Source organism: Paramisgurnus dabryanus, chromosome 5, assembly GCF_030506205.2.
Source record: "Paramisgurnus dabryanus chromosome 5, PD_genome_1.1, whole genome shotgun sequence".
Taxonomy (NCBI): domain Eukaryota; kingdom Metazoa; phylum Chordata; class Actinopteri; order Cypriniformes; family Cobitidae; genus Paramisgurnus; species Paramisgurnus dabryanus.
The window spans coordinates 34,850,724-34,863,131 of NC_133341.1; the positions used below are offsets into that span (position 1 = coordinate 34,850,724).

General features: G+C 32.1%; 1 protein-coding gene across 1 annotated transcript in view; it reads right to left on the reverse strand.

Moving 5' to 3' along the window:
• Nucleotides 1-9,152, reverse strand: part of slc1a3a (solute carrier family 1 member 3a) — a 17,279-nt gene extending 8,127 nt beyond the window's left edge. Inside the window, exons 1-3 of the mRNA XM_065251006.2 lie at nt 8,996-9,152; nt 6,628-6,875; nt 3,957-4,094 (exon numbers count right to left, since the gene is read on the reverse strand). Coding sequence (XP_065107078.1) covers nt 3,957-4,094; nt 6,628-6,808 — 319 coding nt within the window. The 5' untranslated portion in view covers nt 6,809-6,875; nt 8,996-9,152. The remainder of the gene's footprint in view (nt 1-3,956; nt 4,095-6,627; nt 6,876-8,995) is intronic.
• Between the last annotated feature and the right edge of the window lie 3,256 nt (nt 9,153-12,408).

A 12,408-nucleotide genomic window follows, 5' to 3' on the forward strand; every position in this document is an offset into this window, starting at 1 on the left:
AGTGTACTTATGGAGGCGGTTTCCCAGACATGGTTTATCATAGTCCCAGACTGCATGTTTGAGTTTCTTTCATTTTAAAGCACCTTGGATGGAACGGGCATATTTTAGCATATATCGGTACCATTGTTTTGTCTCAAGATTACACCAGTATAGTTTTTTGTAAGGTTTGATTTTCAAAACTACTTAAATGTCCTAAAACAACTAAGGACAAGTCCTGGATTAATCTAAACCCTGTCCGGGAAACTATAAAAAAGTGTAAGCTGCTCTACTTAAAAATGTACTTCACTTGGTAACACCTAAAATATTTGAACATTTTCAACTTAAATTTTTCACTTGAACATTTTTAGGCGTTACCAATTGAAGTGATTTTTTTTAAAGTTTATCCACCTTTTACTTTTTACAGTGTATGAGTACAGAACGTACTGAAGTGCTATCACACCTTTTCCGCATTCATCTGACTAACTGTTAACCCTTACGGAAATTAACCTTTTGGGTTTTACTACAGTTTAAACCCAAAAAAACATGGTTGTGCTACAAAAAAACATAGTTATTGTAAGGTTTTGACAATGGTAATAATCAATACACCAAAACATGGCTACTATACGAAAACAATCTGGTTAATTTTCATAAGAGAACTGAGTCTGACTCTGCTATATGTTGTTCATCTTTCTTAGCTTCAACTTCTACTTGCAAACAAGTCTTACTTGTAAACATGGCTTTATAAACCACACTTATTGTTAACTCGCTCTCTAATTTTTAAGTTGCTTTGGATAAAAGTATCTGCTAAATAAATAAACGTAAATGTTGTGCAGGCAACAGCACATATTTAACATATAACAACCATCAAATTTTGAACGCACTCTTTCTAGATTATTACTATTTTCCAAATTTTATAATAATGGCACAGTCATCATATACCTGAATAAATTATGCAGTATAAGAATTATGCACTTGCTTAAAAAGTTTTATAGTTGCTTATAGTTTAATTGCTTCAAATTACAACTACGTAGTACCTCAACAAACTTCATGATGTATTTTTATTCCTACTTATTATATATATATATTATTTATTTTCTTTTGTATGATCATATATCCTCTTTAAATGGTTTTGAATGTTGAGATGTATACCGGAAATGTACTGAATGCTGTCTGTTCACTATCAGGACCATTTTAATGATGTTTTAATTACAGACATTACACATACATTTTAGGATTTGAATATATGTACTTATATACTTTATCAATTCTATTAATAGAAAATGCTGTTCTTCAAAAAAAAAAAGAACAAAATAGCTACTTCTTTGAAAATAAGATTATTTGAAATCAAATTGGTCATAGTAAATAATCAGAAAGAAAGAAACAAAGAAAAAGACTGCAGTAAAACAGTATATTATCTAAAAGCTTGCTGACCCTGACTTCCTTTCAACTTTTATCTCTAAAGAACTAAACCAGCCATTGTGCCAGACAATGTATGAGTTTCATTATTGTGCCACGGTGCATGTGTGTGGTTTTCTCTGCCCCCAACCCCAAAAATCCCCCAGCTTACACCCCTCCAGCTCCTCATTACCCTCACAGAGGCCTGGGAACCTTACGGACAGGTCATGTTCCCTTTCTGCCATGCTCATTAGATCTTGTCTCCATGGTAACCATGACTTCCCCTGTTATTACCTCACAAATAATTTCTCTCTTTCACTCTCTCTCTCCCCAATCAATTCTGAAAGTTTAACACTTGCTAACCCGTTGATCACATGCGCATATTTTGCATTTAGAAGATTATTATTCCAATGTTTTGCATTGTGGCATATTTTCATGAAAGTCAAGTTAAATGTAAATGTCCCTCGAATTTCAAAGTACTGTAATGCATCCTAATGTTTTACTTATTTGGGTAAAGGCTTGCTTTTTGGTAATTCTTATTCTCAATAGGGTATGCAATCATTTAGTTGCTTCTATAGCAAAGCAATAATCCATGTGAAACCCCCCAGGTCATAACAGACATAAAAATCTCTGTCTTTCTCTCTCTTGTATCAAACTGACATGTCAGTGTACCACACCTTAACACCTGAGCATTGCAACTCGGGCTGTAAGTAACATCATGTTCTAGCATATGAACACAATGTTTTAAAGAGCATTAATTAACTCGGTTTAATTAAATATCCATTTGCAATATCTAAACAAATTATCAGCAAACTATGTTGCAAGTTTGTTCTTGTTGGCTTTTACAGTTTTGAATGACTTAAAGACAAACTGTGATGTTGAGAGCAGATGTGTGTATTGGTTGGTGTGTATTTATATTTTGTGTAACTGAGTGGAACTCCTCTGTGTCATTGATATCAGTCTTGTGACCGTGAAACCATGAACAAGATGGAGGCAACCAGCTTATGTTTAAAAAAAACAAAGCCTGATACAAATTAAAATTATGTTTGCAATCCATGAGGGGTTAACTGGATTGTGAAAATTGTTTTTTATATGAAAGGTGGTTAAAGGAGATGGGTACTAAGAAAAGTTGGTGATGTCAGCCATAAGAAATTAAACTTAACTGAATTATTTGCATCATATTTATGACCCTGGACCACAAAACCAAAAGTCATAATGGAAATTGTAATATGCGTTATATGAAAGCTAAATATGTAAAAAAAAAATCTCCTTTTTAAAGTTGTCCAAATGAAGTCATTAGCAACATAATGTCTTAGGTTTGCAAAGGGTGGAAAGTTTACGATAAATTTCCGGAAACTTTTCAAGGGGAACTTAGGCCCAATCCCATTTTGTCTTCCCCCTTCCCCTTAGTTTTGCACGTTCACGTGCGAGTAAGGGCTATCCCAATTGGGCCACGTGAACGTGCAAAACTAAGGGGTAGGGATAAAACAGAGAAATGGGATTGGGCCTTAATCTGGGGAATTTTGGAAATATTCCAAATTGGAAACTTAATGGGAATTTATGGGAATTTAGGGAAAATTTATATAAACTATATCATATACAAACATAAATAAAAATGTTGTTTGGTCATGCAGCCATGCAATGTAATACAAATTTTAAAGAATCCTGATACTTACGATCATCAAGCCTGGATTTTTTGTTATAAAAAAATGCAGAATTAATGATCATAAGAGACTTCTTTCAAAAACATTAAAATAGTAATGTAACTACATTTAGGTTTTTTGTTATATGCGAGTCTGCAATTTTTTTAAAATTCCCAGTTTATTCCCATATATTCCCGTTAATTCCCATGCGAAAGTTTCCAGCCTTAAAACTTCCCAGATTTTTTCCCAGAATTCCTAGAAAATTGGCATAAAAAAGAAAAAAGAAATCATTTTGAATGATTTTTTGGCTTTTGCTACTACCTGTACTAGACTGGTTTTGTGGTCCAGGGTCACATATATGTTGTGTTTGTTTTATATGCAATATATACATCCAGAAGCCCTAAATACATACGTTCTCTCTTACTATATTTATAAGGTAGTAGATGCCTTTTACGCATGAAAAGAAAGTAAGATTAAGTCAAAATAAAAGCTAGAGATCCTATAAAGAGTCTTTTGTTCATTTCTCCATATGGCCACTTTGACCTTTGACCTCTTGCCTGTTTGAAAAGGACCATCTAAACACTGACCACACACAAAATCCCACCTGCTTCACCCTTTGCCTCTGTCACTTAAAACCCCAACTACATACCTTAACCTCCCTTAAGATACAAAACAGATGGATCAGCCTTGAAGATTTCAAAACAACTAACGCGCTGTTATGTTAGGGCAAAACGTCAAAGACATTGGTCGCTCAGGGACGGTTCAGTTGCCTGAGTGACAGAACAAAGGCTAAAACACACAAGGGATCAAACTCTCACCCCTTTGGCCAGATTACATTCGCTCAGTCCCTCTCTGTTTATCTCCGAGCGCTGCGGTTCTGGATTTAGTCACTCATGTCTGTGTGTGTTCAGTGCCTGGTGGCGCCACAGTGGCTTATACCTGTAATTAAACTGGAGACCAGTAGAGGGAGCACCAACATCTGCAGCATTCTCATCAGCAGTTCTCCAGGGAAAGAGAAATACTTCACCTCCCGATAAGACATCTTATACGGCCGCAGTCCAAAACCCAGAATTATACCTGCGACAGAAAAGCACATGCACCTTAGACGATCTATTAATAATAACAAAATAGTGTCCCTTTAAAAGTGGCATCCTATGTGACCCCTATGGTGAATGTGATTTCATCAAGTAGGATGTGATCCTGGATCAACACCATTGTTGGTCCTGGATCAACGTTTTATTAACCAATCAGATTGTGGGATTAGGGTGGATGTTTTATTTAGGTTTAGGATTAGATTAGGGGCTTTTAAAAAAAATTGAGGGGTATAAAATGGTTAGGGTTTGAGTTTAAGTTGGGGTTTCTTTAATTACAATGTTGATTCAGGAGTCAGGACCAACAAAAAAATGTGATCCAGGATTACATCTTACTTTGTAAAATCATGGCAGCCATGATTTTATCCAGGTTAAAGTCTCCTAATCTAATGATGAGTATCAAAGTTTGATTTCAATCATCGATTTCAATCTTTGACATGACCTTCCTTAGTCATTAAAGATATCAAGATAACATTTTTACAGAATAACATTATGTAAGATGATTTTATGAAGAAACAGCTTTTAAGGAAACCGCTTACGCAAAAGTGAAATATCAATTATCGTACCCAAAAGGTTTTCATTTAACACAAGAAAATACATTTTCAAGTATATTAACATTGCTGTTTTGTATATTAAATTAACCAAAGTTGTCAGTCACTAACCTTCATGGTAACACTTTACAATAAGTTTCATTAATTAACACTGGTTAACTACATTAGCGAACTAATAATGAACTGCACGTATACAGCATTTATTAATCTTTGTTAATGTTAATTTCAACAATTACTAATACTTTATTAAAATCTTGTTATTGTTAGTTATTACACGGCTCTCTGGAATGCTTGATTCTGATTGGTCAGTTGAGACATTTGCAGGTTCGTTCTTTTCAAATAATAACCGCTCCAAAATAATAACGTATAGCCGGACTACTTGCACGAGTAAAATCGCTCCGCGCCAATAAAGATCAATAAAGATTACTGTCTGTTTGGCGCCATCTTGTGACAAACACTCGACAACCACGACAAGACACAGAGAGCTTACTGAGACTGAACTTGACAAAATAGAGCATGATAGCTACGAAGCCAACACACAAAAAAATACAGAATGGGCATTAAAACTTCTCAAAGACTGGCTTAAAGAGAAAAAATGGAGACAAGTATGAAGCAGAGGATCTTAATAAGGTATTACGATCATTTGATGCATCTGTGCAAAATTTCGCGGAAGGATAAAAATGTTAATTTAAAACAAATATGCCAATAAAATGTTTCAAATTCATATTCATTTCCAGTTTTTTTTTCTTATGTGGCAAGTAGCCGTGTAATAAGCGGGATAATGTAGAGGCAGCCGGTAGTTATTGGGAAATAAGCCCCTTCAGTGTGATACAAGACCCTCCGCTTCGCGTCGGGTCCTGATCACACTGTCGGGGCTTATTTCCCAATAACTACCGGCTGCCTCTACATTATCCCTTACTTAATGCACTGTAAATGTAACATGAACAAACAATTAAAAGCTTTATTTCTATTAACAAAGATTAAAAAAGATACTGTAACGAATGTAGATAACACTTTATTTTACAGTGTCTTTGTTACACATGCTACATGTAGTTAATTATGCATAGTTACATGCAACTAACCCTAAACCAAACCCTAATCCCAACCCCAACCCTATAGTAAGTACATGTTGTTAATGATTATTACTTAGTACTTAAATGTATAATTACACTGTAGCAGTGATGCCGTAAAATAAAGTGTGACACAAATGTATTGCTCATGGTTTGTTCAGTTAATACATTAACTAATGTTACCTAATGAACCGTATTGTAAGGTAATACCACATTTATTTATCTCACTTTTGTGTTTCACAAAAGAAAGTTTCATGCACCAACGTAATGGTAAGAAAATTATGCCAGACTTTTCACTTTTAGGAAAGCTATCCCTTTACGTTTATGTTGGGGTGGTTAGATTGTTATGTAACATGTTTTTAATATACCGAACAAGAAAGGGAAAAATAGTCAAACTGTGATTTACCAATGCTGGTGCCCTAGAACAACACAGCCTTTGTTAAAAATCCTGAAGGAATGCTGATGGAATTTCTTTCACACTTTGAAAAAATATCCTGTTGCATCCTATCATGCAAATTTGTTTAATATTGCTTTGAAAAAACTATTTCAAATAAGAGATGTTTAGATATAGTCCACATCACATAATAATAACCAAATATCAAATAAAAATTTATTGCAAACTTTTGAACAGTCAGGATGATTTGCTTAACTGTTAATATTTTGTTAAACATCTTACTTTTTATGTAGTAATGCTATTTAAAAGCTACCTAACATATTCACATGTTTACCAGAAAATAAAGGAATATAAATTAACTCTTTGCCTCTTTAATTTAACTTTTTATGTAATCTACCAAATTCGCATTTGGTGTGTACGCACCATTAGGCATTTTAAAAAGACAATTCCATTGTAATTGTATAGATTCAAATTGATTTATTAATTCGTCTTCTAGCAACTCACCAACAATGACGGCAGCGATTGTGAAGATGACGAAGGCATTCCGCCTGAAGCACCCTTTGACGTCATCAGCTTTCATGTTCTGTACACTCGAGCGCACTCGCCGCGATCTCGCGTTGATTCCGTCCCGCAGCTGCTGCACGCGGCTGCGCTGGAGTCGCGTCTCCCCGTTGCTCTGCGTCATGTCTGGAGATTCACCAGACGCTTTGTAATGCGTTTAATCCGAATCAGTCTGATCCGATGATCGATAACTGCAAAAAGCATTCAATTCATCATACAGACATTTTTTTAACTAAGCATCTTACAGTGCATTACATCAAAAAAGTACTTTTTTACTTTTTTCCTTGTCTTGTTTTTCGTACAAATTTTAAAAAATTCTTAAATCAAGATGCATTTTTGATAAGCAAAATGACTTAAGAAAATTACGGAGCCCCTAAGGGGACATGGAGCAAAAATTAAATAAAGTTTAGTTTGGAGTAAAAAAATCAAAAGTTTAGTTTCATGTGCTCATGTGAATCACATGCACACGCTAAACTAAACGCGATAGTTTCACGTGCGCACGCGATTCACATGAGCACATGAAACTAAACTTTAGATTTTTTTACTCCAAAGTCACCTTAGGGGCTCGGTAGAAAATAAGACAAAAAAATAATTTTTTCTTGAATTAAGTTTTTAAGAAAAAAAATTATTGGCAGATTTATTAATTTAATTTATACATTTTTTTGCTTGTTTTAATCACAAATTTACTTAAATTGCATGTGTCTGTCAAAAGATTAATCACGATTAATCGCATACAAAATAAAAGTTTGTGTTTGCATAATTTCTTTTTACAAATTTTATTTATATATATTTATTTTTATTGTTGTATATAATATTAAATTAATCAAAATCTTATATATTTACATGTATATACATGTAATACATTTATGACTGTACATACACAAAATAATTACACACAGTGAAAACGCATATATTATGCAAAAACAAACTTTTATTTTGTATGCGATTAATCGCGATTAATCTTTTGACAACCCTATTTTTTTGTCTTAAAACTAGATTTATTTTCTTAGGTCATTTTTATCACCAAGAAAATGCATCTTAATTTAAGAATTTTTAGATATTTTTACTGAAAACAAATCAAAAATACTAAGAAAGTCATTTTTTTGCAATGCACAGCAAAAAATTATTTTCAAGAAAAAAAATCTTCGTATTTTTGTCTTGTTTTCAGTAAAAATATCAAAAAATTCTTAAATTAAGATGTTTTTTCTTGATGAGCAAAATGACCCAAGAAAATAAGTCTAGTTTTAGACAAAATGTATCAAATTTAAGTGAATTTGTGGATAAAACAAGCAAAAAATCTACCAATGGGATAAGCATATTTTTCTTGAATTTAGTGTTTAAGAAAAAAATGTCAAGATTTTTTTTTTACCCCATTGGCAGATTGTTTTGCTTGTTTTAAACACAAAATCACTTTAATTTGATATTGTTTATCTAAAAACTAGACTTATTTTTTGGGTCGTCAAGAAAAAGCATTTTAATTGAAGAATTTTTAGATATTTTTACTGAAAACAAGACAAAAATACTAATACATTTTTTCTTGAAAATAGTTTTTTGCAGTGCTACATTTTATCAGTTCCCTGGGATCAAACTCATAACCTTTTGTGCTTCTACTGTAATGCTCTACCAATTGAGCTACAATAAGAGTTTATATAGATTTCTGAAGATAATGCCATGATATAGTGATAGTTATCAGGCGTTGCCAGGTGGTTGCTAGGGTGTTACTATGGTGGGTGGTTGCTTACAAGCCTGAATCAAACTTGCACCCTCAAGTCTCTTTAATGCCAAAGTCATTAAAATCCTTTCAGGTTCCTCATTTGTATATCACTTTGGATAAAATTGCTTTAATAATTAAATGTAATATAAATGTTACCAGTTTTGTTATTTGCCATGCAAATATTTTAAGTCTTTTTAATCAGAGGAAAACCGATATAATCCAATGCATCAACATGTAAATTTTATATTATGTAGATAATGGTCACCTATAATTATTGTTTTGCTCACTTAACCCAAACAACACGTCATTCTACCTGTTGCACACAGTTGTACCAACAACAACGTAACTGCAGGAGGATTTTTTAAAGATTTCAACACAGGTCAACACAAGTCTATGATACTGAGCCTACATGCATACTCAAAACAAGCAAGTTACCAAACACTTCAGCTATCATCCTGCGGCTCCACGTGTGCTCGGGAAACCAGCCAGACCAAACACTGGAGATCTCCCTCTCTTTCTCTCTCACTCACACATGGACTCACATGCTCTCTAAGATCTCACCCCCACATTTGAAACAATAATAAACTTTATACTCACATCACAATAAAAGGATTCTGTGCAGCCAGAGTCCAAGTGTTTCTCTGGCAGCTGTCCTTTATGCTTGCTGGAGAGAAGCGTGTACTTTGAAGGGAAGGGAAGAGTTTGCACAGGCAGGACTGCAAGCGTGGAGGGAGTGTAAAAGATAGACGAGGAACAACCAATAACAAAACGGAGGGAAGTCATGAAGGGGCGGAGCCTCTTAAAAGAGAGAAGCTCTTTCACACACCGGGGAGGAGGAACTGCCAACTCAACTATTATGGGAGGGTCTTCGGAAACCCTCCTCTCCTTCCAAATGAACACACTGGAATCATGTGCGTTAGTTTGTTTTCTGAAAGTACACAAGGCCAAAAGTGACACAGCTGAGGTAACATCTTTATAGGCTATTTGTAGAAGATAAAGAATGATTTTTTTATAAACAGTAAACAGATATTTAAACATACTCCCATACACTTAAAAAGAAAGATTGCCGAAAGGTTTCGTTTCAAAGCAACAATTTCTTATCTTTTGTAGTCTAAAGCAGGGGTTTTCAAACGTTATGATACCAATGAACCCCAACAATGAACCTTTTATGAGGGATAACCTATAATATATATCAAGTTATATATTTTTATGTATTTGTAAAAAAAATGCAGCATGAAGTTAAACCAACTTGGTTTCGCAAGTTAATTCAAGTTGACATAACTTATAAAAACAAGTTAAAATTGTTTAACTTAAATTTTAAAGTTAAAGTAACATAAAAACGCTGGGCAACGATTAATTGCATACAAAAAATGTTCAACCCCTGGGGAGTCTGCTGACATTGGCTTAACTTAGCACCCTCTTATATATACGCTCGCAAGTATGGTTAATCTTAACCGCTGTATTTCACTGCTTATGTTTTATGATTTTTCTGTGTTTTTCCTGCATCTTTTAATTTAAAGCTGCTTTGAAACAAGTAAACAATTGTAAAAAGTGCTTTATAAATAAAATTGAATTGAAAAAATGAAAGTGATTTTTTTTGCTTAATATATGAGTGTGTGCTGTGTGTTATTAATATGTGTGTATATATATATATATATATATATACACACATATTTCCATTCATATCCAGTGTAATTAATATGTGTGTGCGTGTGTGTATGTATGTATATGTATATAAATGTATATATATAATATTACGTATATCCATTTCAGAATTTTTTATTTATATATCTTTTTTTAAGTAAATAAGTTTCAATCTGTGATAAGTTGACATAAAAGTTATAAAATCCTGCATCTATTAATTTAAAGCTGCTTTGGAACAATAAAACAATTGTAAAAAGCGCTTTATAAATAAAATGTAAAAAATTAAAGGGATTTTTTTTTGCATAATATATGAGTGTGTGCTGTGTGTCATTAATATGTGTATACACGTATATCCATTCCAGAATTTTTTTATTTATATATAATTTTATATATATATATATATATATATATATATATATATATATATATATATATATATATATATATATATATATATGTATATATATGTATATGTATATATATGTATATGTATATATATGTATATATGTATATGTATATATATATGTATGTGTATATATATATATATATATATATATATATATGTATATATATGTATATGTATATATATGTATATGTGTATATATATATATATATATATATATATATATATATATATATATATATATATATATATATACACACACACGTAAATGTTTTTTAATCGCGATTAATCTTTGCACAACACTAATTAAAATATATGTTGATATGCTGCATTTTGTTATTAATATGTGTATATATATACACGTATATCCATTCCAGAATTTTTTTATTTATATATCATTAAATTTGTATATATACACTGTCAGAAAAAAAGTACAAAACTGTACCTTTTTTGTCGCTGGGGTGGTACCCCAAGGTACCATTTTGTACATTTACAGGTATATAAACATAATACAATGTTTTACCTTTTGGGGTACATTACTGTTCCTTAAGGATCGATTGTGTACCTTCAAAGGTAAGTGTTTTGTACCCCAAAATTGAACTGGTACAAAATTGTTCTTAAGGTACACAATTGGTCCTTAGGTTATAATATTGTACCCCATAAGGTACAACACTTAATGTGTTGTATACCTATAAAGGTAGAAAAAGGTACCTTTTAGGGTACCACCCCAGCGATTGAAAAAGGAACAACTTTGTACCGATATATAAATATATATATATATATATATATATATATATATATATATATATTTTTTTTAATCGCGATTAATTTTAATATATTCTATACATGTGTGTGTGTGTGTGTGTGTGTGTGTGTGTGTATATATATATATATATATATATATATATATATATATATATATATATACACACATGTAAATGTTTTTGTAATTGCGATTAATCTTTGCCCAACAATAATAAAAATAAATGTTGATATGCTGCATTTTGTTACAGTCTATATAATTGGCTACACTGATTTTCAATCCAAATTTATTAGACAATAAATCTTGTTTCACAGCAGCTTTACAAGGATTACAAACCCCAGTGAGTGAGATAAAGGGGATTGAAATAAGGAAAACACACAAAAAATACAAAGCAACTATTTTGTAATGTATGTTGTAAAAAAGAGAGATGAACCAAATTTTGAAACCGATAATAAAAACTAAATTTTATCCATTTATATGGGGACCACCTTTATCCACAAAAAAAGCAGAATTAAAGGTTCTTCACTGAATGACAAAGCCAATAAATGGTTTATCTAAGATGCACCTTTATTTTTAGGAGTGTATCATCACAAAATAAAAAGAAACAGAAAACTGAAGATGACACGATGATAAAGAAATATTTGTAATGATCCTACTTCTTGTTCAATAATTAAAGTGGGAAAATTTGTACAAATGTTCACATTTCCGGCTTGTCTAAACGTTTTCCAATCATGTTGGGATAGTAACCTCGATTTCAACTTTCAGGTTTGTACAGTTTAGTAAATGTACTTATATGTTGACATCAAGCGTGAGACTTGATTTTATCTCAGGAAAGGATTGGATCGTTACAAATGGGTGTTAGATGCCAGAATGGAGACATGTGATTGGAGTAGAGAGGTTGAAGAGTAAGAATGATGTCATTTAAGTTGTTTCAAATGAATTCCAATCTGATTATGATAATAAACATGTCATTTTTCTCTTGGAACGAATGTTCGCTAAAGGACCAGAAACATATAAATTTAAAAACATGTTTTAAAAACAACTCTTAAGAAAAAATGCAGAAATTTTACTGAAATATTGTTAATATAATTTGTAAAGTTAATATAATTTATATCATTTTGTATTTTTGCTAACAGATTTACATGTTCACATGCTTGATTCATATTGTTTTATATCACTCACAAATCTAGCAATGAAAAT